The sequence below is a fragment of the Zonotrichia albicollis genome, chromosome 6 (genome assembly GCF_047830755.1).
Source record: "Zonotrichia albicollis isolate bZonAlb1 chromosome 6, bZonAlb1.hap1, whole genome shotgun sequence".
Classification (NCBI taxonomy): domain Eukaryota; kingdom Metazoa; phylum Chordata; class Aves; order Passeriformes; family Passerellidae; genus Zonotrichia; species Zonotrichia albicollis.
The window spans coordinates 10,962,020-10,988,330 of NC_133824.1; the positions used below are offsets into that span (position 1 = coordinate 10,962,020).

At 36.3% G+C, this 26,311-nt stretch overlaps 1 protein-coding gene across 1 annotated transcript in view; it reads right to left on the reverse strand.

Annotated features, from left to right (window-relative positions):
- Positions 1–1,341: 1,341 nt before the first annotated feature.
- Positions 1,342–26,311, reverse strand: part of TTC8 (tetratricopeptide repeat domain 8) — a 43,096-nt gene continuing 18,126 nt past the window's right edge. The window contains exons 7-15 of the mRNA XM_074542505.1: positions 23,860–23,904; positions 17,430–17,515; positions 15,307–15,394; positions 11,312–11,422; positions 8,606–8,745; positions 7,301–7,475; positions 5,933–6,055; positions 3,981–4,064; positions 1,342–1,947 (exon numbers count right to left, since the gene is read on the reverse strand). Coding sequence (XP_074398606.1) covers positions 1,831–1,947; positions 3,981–4,064; positions 5,933–6,055; positions 7,301–7,475; positions 8,606–8,745; positions 11,312–11,422; positions 15,307–15,394; positions 17,430–17,515; positions 23,860–23,904 — 969 coding nt within the window. The 3' untranslated portion in view covers positions 1,342–1,830. The remainder of the gene's footprint in view (positions 1,948–3,980; positions 4,065–5,932; positions 6,056–7,300; positions 7,476–8,605; positions 8,746–11,311; positions 11,423–15,306; positions 15,395–17,429; positions 17,516–23,859; positions 23,905–26,311) is intronic.

The following is a 26,311-nucleotide window of genomic DNA, read 5'->3' on the forward strand; positions in this document are numbered from 1 at the left end:
AGAAGGTGAAGTTTTTTTAACATCTGATTTGCACAAGCATATTGTGTGAAGGATTCCTTAACACACATAATCCTTTTCCCTTTTGATCTTCATACATCCCCCAGTAAGAACAATGAATTTGGATCCATGCTGTAAGGGGCACTGTTTGCTACAAGAGAGTTACTCAGATCATTAACCTGAGCAGTGAACACAGTAATTGGCATCTTATAAGCACCTAGGAGGAACTATCAAGCAGCCACAATGGATTAAAAACTGGAGTCACATTCCTCATTTCTGTTCCAGTTCATATAGAAATAGGCTTATTTACTATGCAGTTTGAAAATTACTTCAAATTAATAATATGACATTCAAAAATTCTTAACAGTTGTGTTTAAACTGCTAAGACAATTTTTTTTCTGGTACCTCTCTAAGTTTAGTAATGACAGCTGGAAAGACATAAATACCACAGATCAAAGGATGGAACTTTCCTCTAAATTCTTGCATTTTGGCAGCAAGTAAAATCTTGACTAATGAGAATTACTGGTAACTAAGATTCCCTTTTAAATAGATTGTGATGAATTTCGCATAATATAAAATGAAAATGGACAAAATAAAATTCCATAAAAGATGCTGCATCTACTCAGCCAATAATGCTTTTGCACTTCACACCATGTGACAGCAATTAATGAGTGTTTCTGCCACCTACAGAATGCTCTGTGGGGGAACCTGTGGGCACACTTCTCTAAGCTCCCCAGCATCCACCTTCACCAGCTACAACTGTCAAAGATGAGGGTGGAGAAATAACAAATACTGAGAACAAGAGACTCATAAGATTGATAAACATGTTTAGGGTTGCCCCTTAAGCTAAGACATTCCCCTAATACATCAGAGAAACATGAAAAGATTTCAAAGGTCTGTTTCAGAGTGTGCCATTTCAGATTGCTTTAACATCCCACATTTCTTAAAGGTCTTTGAAAAAGGTCAGGTTTGGAATTCATGCAAATTTATTCCTTTTAGCTAAAACACAAAGTATGACAGAAAGTCTTCATTTGTTGTTAGTAGTAGTGTTCCTGTAGTTAGATTGATCCAAATATTTACTTAGCAATAGTGCTTATGTGGTAGCACATGTAATCACCACATCAAAGCCTTATTCTCAACTATTAGTTCTTAATTCTGCAAGCTTCTGAATGCCCTTCTCTCTCACTGAGACCCAGAATAAACTCCCTCCCGGGTAGAGAGGAACACTATGTCATTTTGTACCAGTTCTGTGGAGTCTCTCAAAATGTTAAGGCTATCAATCCAGATTTTCATGGCAATAAGAATGTAATTTCATGGCAATGTAATTTAACTTACATACACAAATGAGACAAACCATACAAACTGAATTTATTTAACTCATACAGTACAAGGAATATAAGAAATTTGCTTTACATATGTATTTAAAATTCTTTTTAAGTATTTTAATTTTAAAACCTCACATTCATTTAGAAAGTATACTATCAAAAGCCAACTTGAAAACCAGTTAGGAAGTATTTTTATTCTGTTTCTTCAGAGATTGTCACATGGGAATGTTTAAAACCAACTTTTTTTTCTGCATAAAAGCCAGAAAAAAAACCCTTTTCTGTAATCTCTTGTGTACATAGCTGCAAAGTTTTCTAGCTGCATTTGAATAAGTGTTATCTTTTAAGATGATAAGAAATTGAAACTCAATCTTTTCTTGCTACTTAAAGTAACACAAGCTTTGCCACAGGAATGCATAAAGTATAGTTCATCTACTTTAAGCTGGTGCTCTCAAAATGTATATGGGACATTTGCTCTGGCTAGCTTCTTACATAATAAAAAATTTGCTTATCAGAGCATAGCAAAGTGCTCCTTTAACTGTTTCATGAGTTGCTGTGTATCAACATGGCCTGGAAATGCTTCTTCAGACTTCTGAGCTGCTGTGTAACTTCTCTGAAGATCTCCAACCTGTAAAAAACACACAAACTGATTTTGAAAATCCAAGCACTGCAGTGTTTGTACTCATTGCATTCTGTGCAGTACATTTCTGGTGCTCACAAATTTTAAGTACAGCTGGTCAAAAGAGCAAACAGTCAGAGTAAGGACATTTGGAGGCAGGATTATGTCACACTTACATCAAGGGATAAGAAAGACAGAAATGTCATTTTAATGGATGATTCCAGACATCAACTTAACATAGCCCATTTCACCCAACTTCTTGGAAAATGGACAAGGTACACACCATGGCCAGTGCTTGAAGTATGGAGGAATAAAAAAATAGAAGTTTTGCTTTTAAACTCCATAGAAGTGCTATTGTATAAACAAGCAAAACACAACCCATCAGGCCTCTGTGAAAAAAAAAACAACTGTGATTTCCTGCTTCCTCACAGAGATGCACAACAATGTTGGAGAACTAAAGGCGCTCCTCTGTTGCTCTTAGAAGAAATTGTTCTCTACTTAGAGAACTTAATTTTTTCCTAAGTAGGCATAAGTTTTTGGAAGGATTAAAAGGAAAGGATCTCAGAAACTGGGTTCAGCAAAAAAGAACCCAAACAATTGGGAACACATCTAGTAAAAGTGATTACTCCTAAAGGGGAAAGAAAGAGCTATGGACAGCCAGGAGCCTTTTTTTGCTTGTGCATCACTCAACACAGAGCTTCAGCGTGGCAAGAATTCTCTGAAGGAGAAAAAGCCAAAGTCCTGCCCAGGGAAGTCATGTTCTGTAAACCATGGCCTTACATTGAATTTAAGGATTGCATTACCCCACTGCACCAACACCTGTCTGATGTGGCTGGCTGTCTTCTCCCATAACCTGTGAGAGCTCTTTGTGCAAAATCTGTGTAACAAGACATCTGCAGACTAGGATTTACTCCCCAAACAGTAAGTAAGAAATGCAATTATTCAACACCCTCTTGTGTTTCACAATGAAGAGGATACACTTACAAATTAATGGGTTATTCCCTTCTTAATGTGAGTACTTCAGCATCTGTAGGAGGGGAGCTGCCCACACAACATAGATTCATAACAGAATCATGAAGGTGTAGGCACAAGCAAAGAAGCAATTTTTTTCTTGTGAAGAAACAAGAAAAAATTTGTACAAGTTTCTCTTATTAACAGGTGTTGGAGATTTTTTCAGGGATGGCTCAGAAAGCAGCTGTAAGGAGCAGATTCTCACAGCCTGTTTCTGTGAACAGTAGAGGTTCTCAGGTTATTTTTAACTACAGGTAAAAGTGGCAAACATGAAGGCCTTGAGAGCCTTGCACATCAGAGTTCTCAGGCAGCTTTCTCATAACAAGTGGATGTTCTATCTTTGGCTGTTTTGGGAAAGCAAGAATAATTTTGAGAACCTAAATCTTGGTAGTGGAAACATAAGGAGGAGTTCGTGTGTAATCTCTGACCTATTGTGAGCTCAGATTTTGCAATATGCATTAACTTGATTAACACTGTTATAAAAAGTGTCTGATTGATGAATAAAGTGGAGTCGATGGCTGACCAACGCAAGGTGGGTCGTCTCCCCTCCAACTTCAATATATGGGGAACTTCAATAAACAGGAATGCTGGACACTGTTAATACAGTGTCTTAGACACTCTGTATAAAATAGCTTATTAACATAAAAAATCTGAATAACAGATTTTCCTTTTGAGATCAGTAAGATACTATTAGTAAAGGATATTCTTTCTATTGTTACTAGTAAATCATATGATATTATTACACTTCACATTCTGAAAAAGCTTCTGACTGCAAAGACTGTAGATGGAATAGTTCATCTTCCAGGTATTTGGACAATTATAAAGTTACTTCATAGCCAGTTGGCCTCATTTTTTTTTTTCAAAAGAAAATATTGGTATTAAACTAAAAATGTAATTCAGCATTTTCCTTCAGTTTATGCACTCTGTATTCTTTTGTCTTATCTATCTGGAATTTTTAGTAATAACAGTAAAAAACCAGCTGCCTCACCAAGGCTCAATTTTTGGATTACAAGAACAGGATAATGCATTACCTTCTCTGAGAGTATGGCAACATTGAAATGGGGCTCATACATGTGAGGCGCTAAAGATGAAGCAGTCTGCAGCAAAGCTCTTGCCTATACAAAGAAACGAAAAAATAATATAGTGACATCTGGGAAAGAGAGTAACAAGAATCTAATGCAATATTCATAATCCTTCAAAGAAATCATCCTCTATTTACTAAGTCATTACTAAGAAAGCCATTTTCAAAAAGGTTACATCAATAGTGTAGGCATAACAGAATCAAATAACATTGAAATGAATAAAGACTTTTGGTTGAGTCAGGAAAAAAAAATTATTGGGACATACTGAATTAAGCAACTCAATTTTAAACCCTGAGGACAATGCATCACGTAAATGAAATAAAACTCAAAGTATTTAAAGAACACCCCACTGTATTTATCTGTTGTCTCTGACAGCTCTGTCTTGAGCATCCCTGAAACCATAAATTTTATCATATAAATGACAGCTTTCACACTCAAACATTTAAATAAAATTAGGGGGTTTTTCCTCACTAGCAAAATAGAGGCATTAAAAGGTAAAACAAACTAAGTTCTCAGAGAACTATATACTCTGATACTCTAAGTATCAGAGTGTATAGCTTCATGCTGTAAATCCAATGCAGAATTAAGGTCCACTTGTAAAAGATTTTACTAAAAAAAATGCAGAACTGAATGGGGAAAATTCCAAAACTTTTAAAAACAGAAGTTTCTATACTATAAACTGTGTAAGTAACTATAAACTGTGGCGAGACCGAGCTAGGAACTTATTAAAACTTCCTACATCTGAAAAATCTGAGTACATGCAACAGTACTTATGGAAGATCATTGTGAAATAAAATCCAAGATAAGCAAAATATCAGCCCTTTTTAGTTGTTCTGTGTATATTTTTATTGCCAAAATTATCTCAATTTTAAATTATACATGTGATACAAGAAAAGACCTGAAAATTTTAAGTTAAAAACTAAAGTAGGCAGGAAGATATTCTAATGAAAGGCTCTGCAGTGCTAGTTATGAGCAACCAGAACTTCCACAATTGAGGATATGCTCCACTAGGGAATCAAATGTCTAAAAATTTAGTGATTATGAAACTGAAACTAAACCCAAAGTTTATCTGTCACTGGAAACATCCAGTTCTAGGTTGATTTCAGTGTTTCCATGGTAATTGCTAGGTTATCTGAATAAAGTTAACTTCTGTCTAAGACAATCTGCTCTTAAAAAAGGTATTTATAATTTATTTTAGCTCTATGATGTATACATGAATCCATCAAATTATCTTGTTCTCATGAGGTCTAAAACAAGCTCACATTAGTTCTGTCCAAAACTGCCCAAACAACACATTTCCCTGCATGTATATAAAAATGGTTACATTTATTCCACCATGCATGTCAACTATATATCTAAGCACAATACACTCAGTATACTCACATTAGGTAAGATGAACCACCAAGATTATTGATCCAAAGGTGGTTATCAAGAATGTGTTGCTTTCTGACAGAATTCTAATGTGATCTCCTTGCTACAAAAGGCCCAACTTTCAAGAGAGAATCTCATAGGTCTTTTCTGCCACCCAACAAAAGTATGTTATCTACATTTATAAACTGAATATACAGTCCAAGTCGTCTTTTAAGTGAAGATTTCAAAGTCATGGGGTTTACTTTGGGTATCAATTAAAAACAAACAAACAAACAAACATCTCAACAACTGCAAAGTTATTGGAAACCCTGCTTGTTTTGATGATTCATTTGGATATGCCAAAGGATAAGCAGTTTAATGGGAGATGGCATGACAATACACCGAAACATGTATAATAGTCATCCATGTTCTCTGCCTGTAACAGTAAGTTAGACATTCACATGATGCCTCCACCTCAGAGAAACAACATGTTTGTTAAATACAAAATGCCTAAATGAAGCATTCTCCCTAGGCTGGGATCCAGCACTGACCTGTTCAGTGTGACCTTTTCTCATTTCCAGCACAGCCAGGTTGTTGTAAGCTTCTGCATAGTCGTTATTGTTGACTAAGGTCAGCTTGAAACACTGGTAAGCCAGATTCAGGTCTCCTATGCCCTAAAAGAAAGACTGTGTTTTCATTTGTGAAAAGATTGGAAACCACATGCATCTGTTTTTGTTTTTGGAGTATCTTTTCACCCATAGTGGAATGCAAATTACAATAAAAACATGCTGACCAGAAGCATATGTGCTTTCTTCCCAGATCCTCTTGTTTTTTCCTTATACTTTCTCTAGACAGAATAATTTCTCTCCAGCAGAAACTTCCATGCTTCAAGAGATAGTCACTTCATCTAATTTAACTTTTGGATTATTAAAGTGGCATCTAAAGACTATGCTATCTGCTACTGTCTTAGCAGGGTAAGAAAAACTGAGATGTCTCCAGGGGAAGTCATCTTGCTTCTCTGTCTCTACACATATTTAAGTTAAGGAAGATTCACTCCTCAGATGGAGCAGCTGACTAATACTACTGTAGTGTTAAGACTAACACTGACACAGCATCAGGTTAGACATCAAAAGTGACAAATGCTGAAAAATACAGGCACATCAGTTCAAATTTCAATCTTTAAGGCAGAATAAATTACTGTGTTTATCCTAGCTGCAGTTGTGTGTCTGACTCAAATCATTATCAGGAAATGAAGACAACTCTTGTTAGAAAACTCATGTTGAAAACTTCATTCAGCAAACTTATTCTGGGCATGTAGCTAAAGAAAAATCCAACACAACTTCTTGCAGAACATCTGCAAAAATGGGCAAGACTGAAAGAAAATTTGTGTAGAAATTTAACAAAGTTTATCATACAACTACACAATATTTCTATAGCTGCCTTTAAGACAGGAAAATACCTTCTCAATAATGACCTACTCAATACTTTAGTATTGGCTACTTGGGGCTGAATGTGTATTTTTATGACAAAAGAATCAGTCAAATTCTCCATGTAAAACAAATAACAGTTCCTAGAAAAATATCTTGCATTTTTTTTTTGGTCAGATTAGCTTATTTTGCAGCCAAGGCATTCAAGGGCTGGTATATGTTGTAATTTTTTTAGAAATATGGGAAGGTTAAAGGTAGCGGGGAGTGAGGATCTTTTAGCAGGAGAAAGCCACATTCTGTAAAGTACAGAGTTTTTTCTCTTGCTGCTTCTTCCCCACTGAAGTGCAAATAAACATTCCATCTGTACTAGACTTTACCCTGTACATTATCAAGTTTTGTATTTCCAAGAAGGGAAATTACTTCTTCCTAGTTATTTGTTTACATTTTTAATAAATTTTACTTATTCAGAAAGATGGTTATTATTTTTCATACCACAGCCACATGTCCCAAGTTGTACCACACATCTGCTGTCTCCTCCTCATTTTCAGCCAAAAACAGTGCCCGTTCAAATGAAGATAGTGTCATATCATATTGCTGGGCATAGAAGCAACACAGGCCCAGATTGTTAAAGAGCTGGCAGTTATAAACACCCATCTGCAGGAGCCGTCTAGATTGAAAGAAAACATTTGCTTAATTTTTTTTTTATTAATTTCAAGTAGGAGTTCTACTCTAAAAGACAAAATTATCTCCTCCTTTCTCCTTATTCTGAGAGGGTATAAAAACCAAGTGTTACAGTCCTACACTTGTTAGTTTCGTGAAGGACAGTGCAAGGTATTTTTTATTAGAATCACAACCGTGCACAAGTCTGCATAAATTAGTAACTTCTGTCTTCTTGACTGGGTGATATGATCTGACTTTACTGCAAGACAGATGTAGCAGACTTTCTGTTTCCTCTTTCCAATCCCTCAACATCAATCAAGCTGTAGTTTGCTGCAGTTACTTTATATAATTCTTAAGACTTCAATTTTTTGCTTCATTCCCATCCTTCAGTACTGCTCTAATTAGTAATCGTATATTTAGAGGCGAATGTATATTAATCTTACACATCAAGCATAACTCAGATTTTGATTCACATTGATATTACTTAATGTGTCTTTTAAAATGGAGATGTCTTATAAAAATTCTGTTTATTCATATTTACAGCACAAAAGAGCTCAAGTCCACCAGAAATGTGATGATAGTGCTCTTGCTGACTTAATCTGCTCTAAGGGAGGGAACATCAGGCTCCTTTGCACTCTGACTGTATTGAAATAAAAATCAAGCAGCAGTGTTAACACTATCTTTTCACTGCTTTCAGTAAAACATACAGGAAGCCCAGCCTGCATTCCAAGTCAGGGATTTTGTGGTCACAACACGTGGTCGCTTCAGGTGGAGTAAGGGCTACAGAGGAAGTCCTTGTGCCTTCTGTATGCAATTTAATTTGAGGGCAAGATCCACTGTTCTCAAACTGCCTCAGGCTGTGAAAGAACTTTTTTATTGGTTGAATGATAATCTATGTTGATACTTCTACATACTCCTCATCTAATGATTTCAAGTTTGTAGTGGTGTTCTTATCATTGTATAAAAACATACAGAAATTGTTACACAGATTTTATGGTAACATTTGTCCAAATGCTCATTCCTACTCCTATGCCAATCTCCTAATTAATTTTTTTCCTCCATTACAAAGATCAAACCTGTATATTACCTTCTCACATATTCTGTTCCCCCTCCCTCCCTGTCCCTAAGCACAGATACCTGTAAAACCGCAGAGCTATCTCAGGTTGGTCTGAATAAAAATGGTTACTGCCAATGCATGCAATGGCTTCCACGTGAGTATTGTCTTGTTTCAACACGTCCTTATAGTACTCTGCAGCCGAGGAGATATTGTTCATTTCCTACACAATTGAACAAAAATTCCAATTACTTCTACTGTTTATCACCTATTTTTAATGTGGAACTCATTAAAAAGTTAATCTACAGAGTGCTTTATCTATGCCCTGTAGAGTACCCAACTGAGATGAATTATATATACTCTTAAAGTTCTCTGATTGTACCATTCAACACCACTGTCTGGCATCTTCACATACAAACAACACATATATCCATGACAGGAATGCATACTGATTTATTAGTAGTATCTTTACTTGAAATTAACTCTATGCCACAGCTACAACAAGAAATTTATTTGGTTTTTATTTTTTAGAAAAAGAGACAGCCTGTTGTATTGAGTTTGGAAGCTGAAGGAGGACTACAGAGGTGGCTTCTGTGAGAAGCTTCCAGAGCTTTCTCCACATCCAACAGAGCCAATGCCAGTTGGTTCTGGAATGAACCCACTGCTGGCCTCATGACTGAGCTCATCAGAGAAGGTAGTTAAAACTCTGTGATAACATATAACAGATTTAAAAAGGAAAAGAAGGTTTTTGCACAGATGTAAGAGTGAGAATATGTGAGAGGAACAGCTCTGCAGACACCAAGGTCAGTGCAGAAGGAGGGGCAGGAGCTGCTCCAGGCACCAGAGCTGAGATTCCCCTGCAGCCCGTGGTGAAGCCCATGGAGGCAGCTGTGCCCCCGAATCCTGCGGAGGTCAACAGGGGAGCAGAGATGCACCTGGAGCCTGTGGAGAAGCTCCGTGCTGGAGCACATGACTCTGCTGAGGGCTGTGACCCTGTGGCAAATCTGTGCTGGAACAGGCTCCTGGCAGGACCTGTGGCCCCATGAGGAGAGGAGCCCACACTGGATCAGGTTCACTGACAGGATTTGTGACCCTGTGACCTGGGGGACCCTGCTGGAGCATCACCACGTGCAACAGACATTGCCCCTTCTTGCACAATGTCTTGTGACACTCAAACTGCGCAGTCAGTTTCCAGCATGGTAACACAGAACAGACTGACTTCACCAGACAATGTCTCAACTATTTTCAGTGTTTTTTAAATCAAGTCATTAATTGCTCTGAACACAAACGAGAATATAATTACATATGAAAAACTATTATGTGCCTTTGAAAACCAGAATTATGAATTTACCAAAACTTGTACTACCTAGGATATGACAGTTAAGAGAACTGTACTGCATATAAATGTATGTTTGGATGTGTGCTACTTGGAAGATGAATTAGGGTAAACTCACTGCTAGAAATGACACTGCACTGTTTCTGAGGAGTGCAAGGCCCTGAGAACCTAACCCCACAAGAAAAAAAATTAAAATATTAAACTTCCTTCTTATATATATGTTTATATAAGAATAATTTCTACCTGTGTGCTGTAGATACAATGTGCTCCCAACATAACTAAAGAATAAGCTTTTATATAACCCCAACAGTGTATTTAGCTACAAAAAAAAGAAGATTTATTGTGGTTCAAGGAAATAGTAATTAAGCAGTCCCTTTAAAAATTACGCAGTTTTTTTAAACCAAAAACTTTCTGTAACTCTTTGTACTGTCAAAAGTTAGTGACTGAGAAGAAAAGCTCTGATTAAGATGTCTGATACAAATATTCCACTTGTGAGTCTACATAATAAAAGCAACCCTATGCTGCAGTGCAAATCTTTGCTAATCCTTCATTCAAGTGTCAGTGCAAAACTAGATCCTGTCAAATATATTCTGCTCTTTAATAATTCCTTAAAGGGTTATGCAATGTTTTGTACGGTTCTGCAAAATAACATCTATATTAAAAACTATTCAACAATTCAGAAAGAAAAGGTTCCAAAAATTATGCAGCTGTTTTTTTCTTGCTGAAGGGCAAAAAGGATTTAATATGAAAATGGATTAAGGCTTAGGGGTTAGATGAGAATGATGAGAACAGGATAGAATGCCAAGCATGAATACAGACACAAACACAAAAAAAATTCATTACTTTGTTTTTAACATTTGTTCTAGAATAGCACTTGACCAACTTTCAGCACAGAAACAATATGAAATCCATCGTTTGACATGAAAATACACAATTTTAAAATATAAAATACATGGTTACCATGCTAAGTTGAAATTACTTTATAACTAATCCTACTTCATACCACATTTACTTCCTAACGAAGAAACATTCACATTCTAATTGCTTTCAGAGCATTAAGAGACAAATGACAACACATAGTGCTAATAAAAACAACACACAAATTAATTATTTTGCTGTTTCATTTTGCTGGTTGGTGACTTGAGCAGTTTTAGTATGATGAAATACATATAAACTGGCAAGGACAACATCTGGCCAACTTGACTTAATATGGACTTGCTTCTGCATGCCAAGGGCAAATGGGATCTCACTGGTGTGAGATTAATTGCTGAAACAAATAAGCCTGCAGGGCTCCCCTGACATTACCTTGCTACCTTTGCGGAAAGTTACCTGTTTGCATTAGTGACACTGAAAATCAGCACAGTTGGGTTTTGATGACCTTAGTTATATTCAACTACTGCCTCTTTTCTTTGCTACATTTGGCCCCTATAAGGATTGCAGAGTTGGTGCATACCTCATAGATTCTGGCAATTCCACAAATAAGAGTCACTTCTCCAGGAAATCGCTCTAACCCTTGCTTGAAAAGGTTCAAAGCTGTTACAGGCTGATCCAAGCGCACATACACCTAAGCAAATAAAAAGTGTATACAGATGTCAAATGTCTGACTTTTATACAGGTTCTGCTGTTTAACAAGGGAGATAAATAAAAGGGATGACACCTCCATTTATACAGGAAACCATTAGCTGAGATGATGAATAATACAGGGAAAATAATGGAGTGAATACTGAATAAATCTGTGTAATGAAGATAAAATATGCTACTTAAAATAATTAAATTTACCTGCACATGATTAATTCGAATATTACTAATTTAAAATATCTTTTTATTTATTATCATATATAATATAGTTTGACACTGAGGTGAAGGTATCACCTTGAATTAAAAAAAAAATCACTTTGTTTAATGTATTTTCAAAAATTTGTGTTTAGGCTTGAAAGAACAGGATCTTCAGGCTGATAATGCTGGAATATCAAAATGTTTTACTTAGTTGAATAAGACTGCACTGCACAGAGCAGTGACACTTTCAAGTTTCCTTACTGCTCAACCAACCTCCTCTGTCACAAACAACAAAATCCTATGGAAAGAGGACAGTTTTGCCTCTGTGAGTTTGGCTTCTGGGTTGATTATGAAAATGTGCAATGTGGATAACAACTGTGTGAGAACTGGACATTCAATATGTCCAGAGTTGATATGGACCCCCTCAGCAGCTGTCTGAGAGTACAGCTGTAAAGCCTCCTGCTGTGGGGTATTGTAAACAGCCACAGCAAAGGGAGAAACGCTGCACTCATGCTTTGGGAAACTAGATGGCTACAATGATTTCTCTATCTCCCACTGAGTGGAAAAGGATTTTGATGGAGAAATAGTATATTAATCAGTGCTAATATATGGTATTACTAAAGAAGAGAAAGAATCTGTGATTGCTATCCTGATACAACCTTTTTGTGATGAAACATAAAGCAACTATCAGTGTTAGCTGAACAGCTGAGAAACCTCCAATTTGTACTTTTGCCCTTAAACTTCAGGGACTTCTGACTGCCAACAATTACAACTGTACATTGGTTTTTTGCAATCCCACAGATATATACTGCTGTAGACACTTGCAAAGAATTCTTTCCTATAACCACTGAATGACATTCTTAATTATCAAAGAGCTGAGAACTGTGAGTGTCTTCCAAGAAAGGGACTGCCTTTCCAAGTTGGTCATTGGCAAAATGTTAAAATACAGGTATTTTTTACACTTGTTCTGCTAATGTCACTCACATTTCCTGTATTAAGCTAGAAAGTGAATGATTTCTTATAAAAGAGCAATGTTTTTGGAGAGTATGCTACTTAGTATATTAGAAGTGCATTAATTACATCATTAACCATGAATTATGCATCCAATTAAAAAACAGTGTGAAACTCTGCCCCTTTTTCATATTTTATCTTTGTTTACGAAGTACATTTTCTGAGCATTAATGACTTAAATCTGCTCTATTGCTTTATCTAGAGGCTGACTCCAAAGATGCACTCACTTCAGATGCTACAACCACACAGCCACAGTACTCTATATATAATTACCATACCCAGTGTGATATCACACTATCCAACATTTCTGTAGACAGTAGAGCTGCTCTCTAGATAAATGGTAAAAGAAATTAAAACAACAGGTGGGGCAATTTCCATCTACTCACAGTTGCTTTGGGGAGACCTGCTCTTTAAAAGCACTACAGCTAATTATGGTTTACATGCTAAAAGGAGAATTGCTCCAATCTCTTTTTGGTCTCTCTCTTATCTCTTGTAAAAATATCCCATTTCTAGCTCTTCTAGGTCATTAAATACTTTGTAACTTCACAGCAGGGCCTGACTGCTGTCACTGACATCTTTTCATAAAAATCCTTTCTTTAAGATTTTCCCTTCTGGGAAGCTGAGGCCCCAGAAAAAGAATGTAAACAATGATCATCTGCTGCTGTGGGATGTAACAGGTGCACCTGTGACTGGCCCATGTTAGATGTGTATAGTTAGTGGCCAATCCAAGACCGAGCTCTCTCTAAGACAAAATCAGAGAGAGCTCCTTTGTTATTCATTCCTTTTCTATTCTTAGCTTAGCTGGCTTCTGAGAACTTTCCTCTCTATTCCTTTTAGTATAGTTATAATGTAATATATATAATAAAATAATAAATCAAGCCTTCTGAACATAAAGTCAAGATTCTCGCCTCTCTCTTCACCCTGAAGACCCTTGCAAACCCTGTAACAGACTGCTTTAAAGATTCTTACTTTTTTTTTTTCCTTCTTTTGGTCTTTTATATTTTGTAAACTAAATTTCAAGGGAGAGTTAATTTTCAAGAAAATATTATTAAAACCCCAGATAACTGCTGCAATAATGAATATAAACAAAACTAACTAGTATCATACATCAGTATATTTCCTCAGAACTTTATGCAATCTTATTAATTTTTAATGGCTGCTTAACTCAAGCCTGATTTTTTCAGTTCTGTTAAATTGAGCTATATCTCTGTGCCTTACTGTATTGCTTGTCCACTGACACTAAATTATGCTGTGCAACATTTTATACTTGAGCAAGCTGGTCTATAGAGTGGGAGGTGGAAGTTCAAATGCAGCTCCTGCCTGAGCTAGTACTGATGTAGGGGGATGCAAATCTCCTCTAATGAATCACTGTTTGTTAATCCAATTACACTCCCAATTGAATAATTCTGTGCAGTTCATGGAGTGAGTCCAAAGAAGGGCCAGCAAGATGATTAGAGGGATGGAACACCTCTCCTGGGAGGAAAGGCTGAGAGAGTTCAGTCAGCCTGGAGAACAGAAGGATGTGGGGTCACCTAATTGCAGCCTTCCAGCACTTGACAGGACCCTACAAGAAAGCTGAAGAGGGACTTTGTACAGGCACATGTAGTGACGGGACAAGGGGAATGGCTTTGACCTGAAAGACGGTATGTTTATATTAGATACTAAGAAGACATTCTTCACTCTGAGGGCAGTAAGGCATTGGAACAGGTTGCCCAAAGAAGCTGTGGATGCCCCATCCCTGACAGGGTTCAAAGCCAGGCTGGATGGGGCTCTGAGCAACTTGGTCTAGTGGAAGGCACCCCTGTCCATGGGGGAGGGAGGGGGGATTGGAACTGGATGATCTTTGGCATCCCTTCCAACCCAAACTATTTGTGACCCTATGTATTTTGTAGAATGACTTGTGATAGAGACAGGAGAACTAACAAGCTTCAGTGAACTTTAAACACAGTACTGAAGACATGTCTCTAGATAGCAATGATGATCATTTAACATAAAACATAAATTGCTCAGGAAATGTAAAGCATATATGAATATCTGAATCATCCACTAGCAGTGATGACTTTTGGACAAGCTGGTGGCAATGAGCTTAAGGGGAACTGATGAAGAGCAACTGGTTTCATCTCATTCTAGGACACACGGAAGAAAAATGCAGTTTTAGTTTCTCACAGGCCACCTTTTCTAGAATGTCTTAGAAAACATTTAGAATCAAATGTGTATCCTGGTAAACAAGTAGTTCTGAGACTCAGCTGTGCCACTGGTTCTTTTAAAGCTTTTAATGTCTTTATTTTGACAGAACATTCCCTGTTTCAAGGTCTCTGATTTCTTCCTTTAAGCTCACTTTGTTTTGATTTTGCTTGTGAAACTAGGATTTTGAGCTTTGCTCTTTATTTACAGATTTATTGCATTTGTTTCCTAGGAGACCATATATAGCCACATTGTTCTTCATATTGGAACTCAAATAATTTTTTTAGCTACATAATCCTCATTGGAATTTAGAACAAAGAATCCAGTAACATAGAACATTTTCTTAATCTTGTTTGTGAAATCTGGGAGCTTTAAAATAATTTTATAACTATTGACTTCCACTGCAACTGTTAGCATGTATTGCCTCAGGCATGGAGACCACACACTTTTAAACACAACAGTGTATCTGTGACTTACTTTTGCCAAGTACAAGATGGTATCAACCATGTCCTGCTGTTTAAGGGCTGACTGAAATTGCTTTTCAGCTTCACGATATAATCCCAACCTAAAGAGACAACAGATACATATAGAAGGTACTTGTTTACTGTTTTTTTTAAAGATTTCTTATAAGCTTATTAAAAAATGAAGCAGTTCAAACTAAACCAAACATAAACTACCTGAAAGCACACTTTATGACCACATATTTGTGTGCACATTAACAAAAAACATGTCGTTATTTAAAGATAACATAATAACCATTCAAAACTATAAAAAAGACAAATCCATGAATTTTGGCCCCCTCTTATTCATGCAGCTTTCTGGAATGGCTGAATGGTGAATAATGACGTACTCGTATTCACAGGAATTCCTCCTGCTCTTAAAACAGACAGTAGAAAATGAGCAATTAATGTCTCAACTCTACCCAAACTGTTTCAGACCAGAACTTCCTCGCCCATGGCAAAGATCACACAGACAATCTCCACTGTGAATGAACATCACAGGAGTCTATTTCATCTCAAAGGCATTTATTTTGCATAATTACAGTCAAATGTTTTGCATTAATCTATAAAAGCTACGTAACTACAAATTAAGAGGACCATGCAATTTTAACAACAGAAAATGTTCTACTTTCTCATATATAAATTGCTTTTTGTTTCCGTCAGCCAAAGAGCACATGCTTGCTGAAGAAACACAAAACACAAACAGAACAAGCCGGCTAAAACAAAGAAGCACAGCCAATGGGGACATAAGGTAGTTTGGGATCCTGGAAATCCATGTACCTGCTTGGGTCCATTAGTCTCTATAACACGATTCATAAAAATCCTGAAAGTCATGAATGACTTCTAAGCTCATGTATTGGGTTTGCATGAGAAGCTTTTGGTAGCTGGGGGATTCAGGAATAGCTTCTATGAGAAGCTGACATGTCTCTGATATGCAGAGCCAATGCCAGAGGGCTCCAAGATGGAATCACGGCTGGCCAAGGCTGAGCCCACTCATGAGAGTGGTGGTGCCTCCATAATCAGCATAGGAATAATTTAACATGCAGGGAGAATACATTTAAGAAGGAGGAAAAAACAGTACAAGGGCAGGCAGAGAGAGGAGTAAGAATTTGTGGGAAGATCTCTACATACACCAAGGTCAGTGCAGAAGGAGCAGGAGGAGGTGCTCCAAAAGCTCCTCTGCAACCTTTGCTGAAGCCCATGATGAGGCAGCTGTACCCCTGCCCTGCAGCCCATGGAGGACTAAGAGGATGCAGAGATCCACCTGCAGCCTGTGAAGGAACCCATGCTGGAGCAGGTAGGTGCCCAAAGAGGGCTGTGACCCCACGGGATGCCCATGCTGGAACATACTCCTGGCAAGACCTGTGGCCCCGTGGAGAGATGAGTCCACACTGGAGAAGGTACAGCAGGACTTGTGACCCTGGGGAGGACTCATGCTGGAGAAGGGAAGAGTGTGAGGAGTCCTCCACCTGAGGAAAGCAGCAGAGACAAACTGACTGCAACTTCCATTCCCTGTCCCCCTGTGTTGCTGGGAAGGGAGGAGGTAGAGAAAACAGGGAATGGAGTTGAGCCCAGGAAGAAGGAAAGGGTGGGTAGTTGCTTTAAGAATTGCTAATATTTCTCATTATCCTATTCTGATTTGATGCTTGTGTATGGGGTGCCAGCCTTAAGCTTCATCATATTTTTAACTGGTACTTCTTGGGCAATGTAATTCTGGCAGAAAGTGTGTAACATGAATATTTTATTCTGTATTATTTCATCAATCTGAAGTCCTCATTGACAGATTATTTCTCAAACTAATACTGCAACATTTATTTTATGTGATCTGTTTTAACAATAGTTCTTTGCATTTATTGACTGACTTTCCAAATAATTATTAACAAAGGCAAAACTGCAACTAACTCAGTTACTCACTATGGATGCCTTTATCTCAAGCAGCGGTGCCCTTGTGCATCAAAGGAGATTTAACTGTAAGCACAGCACTCCCCAACAAAACACTTTCTGAGCTATTTCTCAGTGTTCACCATTGCCCAACACACTCAGCAGTACAGGTTCTGCACTCACAATCACTCACCACAAAGGAAATGAACAATGGCTTACCTATAGTAGCACTTTCCAATTTGGACCTTCCACCACCAGTCCTTGAACTGTGCGTACTCAGTGGCAAGGGCTGCCAAATCTAGAGCCTTCCAAAAGAAACCCATCATCTTAAAATTAATGTTTACCCAAAGAAAACACAGTAAAGATGTTTGTAAAGAGAAAATGTTGAGCAAAAGTCCAGTTAACTTGAGGTGGAGGCACTGCTTTTTGTTTATTACTTTTACAGTTCAGTGCACAAAATAGCTGAAAGCATTGTCCCTATAAAAATAAGCAATCCAAATAGCTTCTTCTAAATCAAAGAGAAAACAGAAAATTGTTTTGATCAGACTCCTGCAGTGCCACTTCAGAATACACTATTTGTTTAAGCACAAACACATTTTCCAAGCTTCCCATCCTTTTTCAGTAAAAGTTGCTAAAACCAAGATAAAGTAAAGAAATAAAAGAAGAAATAAGTGAGTTTGAAATACTGCAGAAATTTTCATCTCATAGCTAATATCAGGTTGTCATCACTTCTGGAAACTCTCAAATGTGTACAATAATAAATATTTTTTCCTTTAAAAAGTCTATAATGTAGACTTTTTATAATGTAAACAATTATTTTATTACAGGAAAACAGAGAAATATTCTAAGAAACCGGTATCTTTTGAAGATAGTGGAGGTCTAAAATCTCTTTCATCTGGTATACTGGAAAAGCAGCTAAGTTAATCAGTGTTTTCTGATCAGCCACCACAGTCAGAATCTATGGCCTTTCATGTTTTAGCTATAATTTCAACACTTCTGGTAAACAAATATATGTCTTTTCTGTACCACAACCTACCATAGAAATGCTTGTGTTTCTTTTTATTTCAAATTTAATTTAATCTCAGAACATATCAAAGCCATGTTATGTTTGTTATATTTTCAGGGTATCATTAGAAGTAGGGTGAAAAGCTTTAGCTCAGAGTTTTTATAACAAAGAAGCAATCTTTCTTGCCTGCTTTTTTTGGTAAACATTTTGCATACCACAGAACTTAGGAACAAGTTATCTATTAGGAATAATATGTAAAAGTTCTGTGCACCAGTCCCTCAGTAGCAGAGAAACTAATAATTCCAGGAAAAATCAATCTGAATATTGAAATGCTGTAAAAGCCCAATTTAGTGACATCTATGCCTACACTGGGTTCCTGTTTTTTCTGCTAGCAAAATGAAGCAAGCAGTCAATGGGTTTAGATCTGACATAATGAAGAAAAGTCAGTGGAGATATGACAATTTAGACATATTTCTCTCCTTTGGCTTTGTGAGAATGAAAGAATTTGTTTTCTGTAGCAATTCAAGATAAGTAGTTGCATCAGTGCTGTCCCTAAGATAAAGAGACAGCTATCATTATTCCCTGCCTCTGTGACAGGAGAGAAAACTCAGGTAGACCTACAACTCTGAATTCATTGTTTCTTCAAGTTAGGTAGAATCCTTGAAGGCCTTAGATGGCAGCTCTTATCTTGGTTGCCCATTGTCTCTCAATGTCTTTGCAAATTGCCCAAAGGGCCTTTGGATGCTACAACTATAATGGGGAATAAGCTTGCTTCAAGAGACAAATGGTCTGGATACCCTTCTGGACAGATTCATCCTTTCATGGGGAGGTACATAAGCAATTTTGTCCCAGTACTGGAAAATCTGTGAAAGTAATTGATGGTAAAACATTGGTTACTTCTGTTGCACTTACAGATGTATAAACAACGTGGGTGACTGTCAATACCACATCTGCTTCTAATGCAGCAGGAGCAGCCACTTCAGAGGGGTAAAGATCATACTGACGATACCATGCTCCATAGAGCCTTCCTCAGAGCTCTCTGATGGCAAGGGCTCAAGAAGGAGGACTGAGTTTCAGCAAATGATCCCTTCTGCAACTACACATTCAGGTTTCTTTCTGGTACCCTAATTGCTTCTGATAACTGTTTTATGCAAGGCTAACAATTTTGGCTGTGATTGGAAAATGGGAACTAAGACTGCTTTAGGCTTAGTAGACAGTAACATCAGCAGTTTATTCGTCAGTGCAGATCCTGAACTCTTCCTGGGGTCTTCTACTAGAATCAAGAAACACAGCATTACTTCATTTTGAAGTTAGCTTTTGAAATGTAATCCTTTTTTTATATTTTCCAATTAATGAAAAAGGAAAGGAAGATCCTGTTTCTGATACTTTACAAATGATTACAATAACTTCAGCAAAAAAAATCCTACCAAAGTTACAAATACTTCTTAGAAGTGTTTCACCGAGAAGGCTTTGTGTGTGCTAATAGTTAAAAACTTTTGCTGGTATTACAAAAAAAATCTTTTGACAATGCAGCCCTTGAAATATTAGTAAATAGACTAAAATAGTCTTTTAAAAGTAAAACCTTTCAACTTGCCATGTCAATACGAACTGCTAGCATATTTAAATTTCAGTTTGCTGCAAAATTTGAGTTTTTAATTGTACAGTTTGACTACAAATCAATGTTCAATCAGCACAACATGTTAATTTAAAATCAGTCTGTAAGAGCAGTAGTGATATGTCTGTCCTGCACTCCTGTGTGTTGCTGGACATTGGTGTAATCACATTAATAACTGAAAGGGAAAAACAGGATAGACTTGGAATTGGCAGACACTGATATGTCCTTTTAAGGATTTTTGATTGCAATATCAGTTCAAAACCTATACTGCTTGTCCTGAAAGTTTTAATAAACTTTGGGATATAACTCATCATCTGGACATGCTGATGAGCTGAAGTTGTTACTGTCTAGAGCACTTAGCATACTCAAGAATGCAGAGCCCATTTCAACAACAATCTTAACCTTGAGAAGCTTTTCAGAACAAATTTATTTTACTCCCAGTTCTTACGTTTGTAAAAATAAAAATGTCTAAAAACCCTGATACTTGGTGGATTTTTTGTTTCTTTAAAAAAAAAAAGGTTTTTTTAAAGAATGAAAATTAGTGTAAGTTCTTTAATTGTATTTAGCATGATTCTGAGTTTCTTTTTTTTACCATTACTTCCCTTAGCTAAACTGTATTATAACTAAGACTTCCAAATTATCCACCAGCTGTAAGGCAGTATAAAACAGTCTACAGGCTTGTGGCAATTTACTATTATATTACAAAATTAAATTGGTAAATGTTCAGTTGTTTGAAACAGTAATTTCATACAGAGTGTTGTGTGCACCTAGAAATTAGATAGATGGAAACAATAGTGAGCATCCGCTGCTTCTTTCATGTGCTGTTGAATGGCAGTAATTTTCCCAGCAACAATCACTGACTTAAGTCTTATTTGTAGACAAATCAACACGAGATAGTCTATAAAATAGCTGAGGAAATTACATAAGCCATAGTCAATTTAGCACAATTTATTTTGGTGAGTGTAGTCTGGATTTCTATATTTTGTAGATCTGACATAATTCCATTTTAAATAGATTTCTATCAGAGAGTATAAATACAAAGTATTGAGAAGAACTAAGGAGAAATGAGAAGTTGTGACTTCTGCCCACAAGTATATACTGTACAATCTTTGTGCTTCCTCAGGACAAAGTGTTTTGCCATCATTACCTACCTGTGAAAAATGGCAAAATACAATGTCATGGTCTACTGAAAAAAGTAGCAGCTGAACTATTTCTGGACAAGTCTTTGAAACTGCCCTGCTCTTACAGCATTTAGCACATAAAATGGCTTTTAGAAATAGCTCAAGGAGTACAGAAAGTCAGTTATTAAGTACATGTGTTCAAAAGGAAACAAGTCAAGAACAGTAATGGATACAGAAATAGTATTTTCTTCAGACAAGTGTTTAATTTTTCATTACATAAGACAAAAGACTTTTGAATATATTTTCAAGTGCTGAAAAGCTCACTGCTTCTCTGTTCTTGCATCCCCATGTTTCTGATAATTGATAGATTACAGATATATTTAGTTTTAATTCGAACCAATTTCCTCGCATTATTTATCCCGTTGAATGCACACTGATTAATGGCATTTCTCAACTGAAATTGCTGAGTCTTTTTTTTCTTCCTATATACTGGCTGAATATAAAACAGAAGATAAATAATAAAACTGCCTTTGTTTCTCAAATAATAATGCAAATGAGAAGAGTACAGACTGTTCCAGCTCAGCACACTGACAAGGAAAGGATATTGTCACTACTGCTTTGTGCTTTATTTTCAAAACTGCAGGAAGTAGTATTCTACCCATGCAGAAAGCCCAAAGTAAAGACTTTTCAAACTTAAGTCAATTTCCCAGGGTTCCAAGCCTTTCAAGTGCTTTCATCTCATCTCAGGCAGAAAAGTGTTGGGTTTTAAGAAAGTCCATTATCACACAGGAAATACAAAGATGTGAGAGATGTCAGTGAATGTTCTAACAAGTGATCAAGCAAGAGCCAGATAAACTTTAAAAAGTTAACATATGTGCTGTTTCTCTGATAAACCCTAAGTGACCAAATTATTTTCAGGGAGATGTAAGATATTGAATTTGTGAAATGCCATTGCTAGGAGAGGTGAATAAACAGTGATGCAGCCACATTTCAGCAAACATTAAAGTGTTTCTTTTTTTTAAAGAAAAATTAATGCAGATGAGGTTCAACAGGAAGGGAGAACAGTTTGGAGAATGGAGTTACATTGCAAATGGTGTAGAAAGCACATAAGAAAAGAATCAGTGAAAGCAAATGAGAGAAAGCAAACTGAACAGCTAAAACAAATCACTTCAGAGATACACATTACATTATAAAGACACCTCATTCTGTGATGTGGGAATTCAATTCCCAGCAATAGTTTCTTCCAATAAGATGAAATCATTAACCAAACACTGATCTCTCTTTCATTACACAGTAATGGTGGTGATTAAGCTGACACCTCTTTGCTTGCAAGTATTTATTCAAATGGCTCAGGTGGGTAAAAACATATACAGAACTCTTCCTGCAAGAGAGTGATTTGGGATTCTCAGCAAGGATTTCAAAATACATGCAGTACAGTGCAGAAACATCTTCCAATTTTTTCTGGAGTTCTTTTAAAAATTACTTGCATTATATGAATGTATGTGTAGCCTACAGAGGCTGCATGTCATTAAAGTGTAGGCACATGTAGCATCATATCAAATGTCCCTTTTATTCTTAGTGAACTGGATTTTCAGCAACAAACATAAACTCTTAGTTACTAGTGGGCTAAAACCCAGGTACCTCCTTCATATTCAGTATTGGATTATGTAAATGTTAATTTCCATTTCTCTCTGATATTTCTGACACTTGCACTTACGGTTTCAATGATATTTTGGATTAATAGTGCACTACAAATCAATCCTCTTGAAAGAATGCTATGCAATAAATTGACAGTGTACAGCTTTAATAATTTGATACTAGATTAAAAAGTTTTGTATAGCAGTACATTTGGAAATTATTAGGAGCTATGTCAACAACAGCAAAATATTTTTGGTGTGTGTTGTTGATTAACTGGAGAGTTTAACTCCAGATCTAATTGCACACCAGCTAGTAGTGCTGCAGAAAGTTCAATAACTGTTTAGTCAACTATGCATTATTGACATAAACTTCTTTCAAAAAAACTTGAACATTTTGATTCCATTTCAACTGGGTGCACATAGATAGCAATGAAATATACTGACATTTTATTAATTCCATAAAGAGATCCTTTCCCTGGGTGAACTGCCAAAAAACCTCTGCAACACTTATCTCTTTCTGAAAGCTTAAACGATATGTACCCAAACTTGATCTTTCCCATTCAGTGCAGTAACATATGAACCACAGAAGAAAACTTTTGGATGGGTTAAGAGGGAAACTATAATTAGGAAAATATTTGAAGAATAAATGTTACAGACAATCGTATGGACAATATAATCTTTCTCTTGATTTCACAAAACACCTCAGCATTACAGATTTACATTTCTAGAACAAATCTCCAAAATCCTATTGATATTTTATTTTTATGTAGTTTCACCAAATACACTTTCTTTTTATTCACCCAAAATGTATAAGCAATCATCTCATGAGTAAAAAATGTCAAGTGATGTTCAACAATACCTGTCAGGTATTTTCACCTTCCTTAATTAATGGACAGTCTTTTATAACTTATACTCAAGCCTCAGGACTCTGAACTTTCCAGGCAGTTCAGCTACCACTCAGGCTCCAATAAATCCCCTTACCATGAATTCATTAGATTCAGAGACCTTTTCATTGATAGCTGAGGGACCCACTTTCAAGAATTAGAATGTTTCGCTTCTCAAAAAAGATACCAATCCATATCTTGATATTTGCCAATTTTCATTCCTGACTATCTCCCCTGTAAGAAAGGATTTCTCCTTCTTAAACAACTATTAATGCTTTACTTCCATACTTGTGATGTTCTACTTGGATCCTTAGTTTGGCAGAATATAGACAGAAATAACTCAATCATTCATAATAAAATCTGAAAAAGGAACATGAGTTACTTACATTTTTTACATCATTTTCATGGTGAAAGATATATTCAAACAATGCCTGCCGGAAGAATATTTAAAAAATTGTCATATTTGAAGAAAAAAAATTGATAATATTCCTTCAGAGGAGTATAGAATCTTGATTATGCTAAGCAGAAATTAATTCTTTAGGAAAACAATTACATTCACACATAACAAATGCTGAGATTTACATTTAAGACTCCAATAGACAAAAACTATAGATGTGCTATATTGTCATCACAGGAAAGCATCCTAATTCCTAATCTGTTGCAAAAGATTAGCAGAATTGCTGCTTATCTTTGGTGCTTAACTTTACTTTAAAACATAAAAGGCAGCTGTAACTTGAAAGTGAATATATATTTGAGAAGCTGGTACAATTTTAATGACTTCTTAACTCTAAAACCAATCAGCGATCTAAAAAAAAGCTTTTTGCAATGGACACTCAGGTGCTTATATAGTGGTAAATCTACTTAAATTAAATACAGGTTTATTAAGAATGCAAGCTGAAAAACTTTGCCTTTGGAGAAAAAATATTTTAAGCTCTGCAATATTTTGGGATCTGTAAAGGCAAAAAATATTTTAAAAGTTGTTTGTAAATGATAAATAAATGCTAATAGTACTGTGCTTCTGAAAAAACCATCATAATAACAAAGCTTAAAGAAGTCACATTCATCAGCTGTGCTGTGGTTAACTGCTTATAAGGCCACAGCAATTACACAGCAAAATAACTGCAGCTTTGTTTCCTCCTGTACAAAGCTAATTAAGTCATACCACCTTGTAGTTGATCTGCACTAGAATATTAGATGAGTCTATATCAGGCAATGGGGGTGGCATTTTCAGTGAATAAAATGACATTGAAAGATACTGGATAACTAAATGGAGACTGGAAGCCTCTGTTTCCAAAAATGTATAACGGGTGCTAGTAACTCGAGGTTCAATTGAGTTGAACCTTGACCTTCTGCATCCAAATCCCAGGTCTTAATTGCTTCAAAAGAACAGAACATTTTTCTAAATTTGTTTAATTCATTCTAAAACACCAGGAGAAAATATTGCCCCATGAGGAAAAAAATACAGAACAAGACCTCAGCCTCCTAAGGGCTTCCATGACCCTTCTGCCAGATTTTCTTACACAAAATTCTTAAAATATTTACCTTCAGGAAACTAGAGAATTACTAATGAATTGTCGTATCATGTGAGGAAAATAAACCACAACCTACTTTTCTTCTAATTTCAGTCAGAAAAGACTCCAAACAGATGATTAAAAGACATTAAAGGAGTAAAAATAGTAACACATTTATAAGGAGCTTAGAATAGGTAGACAAGAAAAGAATAGACAATAAAGGAGTAGTGGAACGTTTTCTCCTCTAGTTCAATAACAGAGAAGCATTCGGTAAAAGTGTGTAAATCTGAAGTGACAAGAAAGATGTTTTCTTGCACGGCTGGCATGAGGAATTTACTGCTGTTATGCACAGACTCTGACCTTCAAAGGGATTTAAGTGGCTGAACATTCACTTGGATAAAAATATCTAGAGTTATCTTAGTAAGTCTATTAAAAATCCACAAGCTAAAAAAGATAAAACTTTCTGCTTCATACCAGAGAACAGTTGCTAACTGGGATTTACCAGGGGCTTTTTCTCATGACAGGTGATACTTTATACATCTACTGTGGTGTTTCCTGGGATAGTCTTCAACATGGTTAATGTTAGTCAAAGAGAAGCCACATTTCCATATACTTCAAAATATTGGAAAACCTCAGACAGATAATCTAACTTTAAAAAAGATACAGTCAGGCTACTCTTCAAACACATAAGAAGGAAGTATGTAGGAGGTATTAATATACAAACATGAATAGACTGGCTAATTATGTGAATTCAATAGCTGCAAGGTTTATCACCTTTATGCACTGGGAGAAGTGACAGCTCAAAAGCTTTGAAACTTTAATCAATTATTCTTAACGGAGAGTGCAGTCTGCATTCTCACCTCCTGCTTTGGCTTTAGCCTTACTGCTCTTTCTTTAAAAAAAAGTTATAAATCCATGTAGCTCCAAATTTAAACTTAGATCTTACATTCTGTGTGAAATGTTAATGTCATAATGTATTAGCTTCATAATACTGACAAGTACACTTGCTGCCTATGGATGTTTCTATGACTGTTGATTTACATTTTTTGGCTTAAGCTTCTTTTCATATGAAATTGAAGGAAGACAAATCTGCCACAAAAATGCTAATTAAACCCCAAAATTGTTAAAAATATGTATGTTTCTCATTCCTGAGAGCTGTTGTTGAGAATATTTCCTCTGAAAGCTAACCTACCTACTTAGATAGCATGTAGTTAGCAAGCACAATTAAAAGCTAGCTGTCTTCAAGCAGAAGAACTAAGCCTAGTTTTTATGGATGTGTCTTGTGCTTCTTAATCCTTCCCAGGTTTCTTACATTCCCTCTATTTTC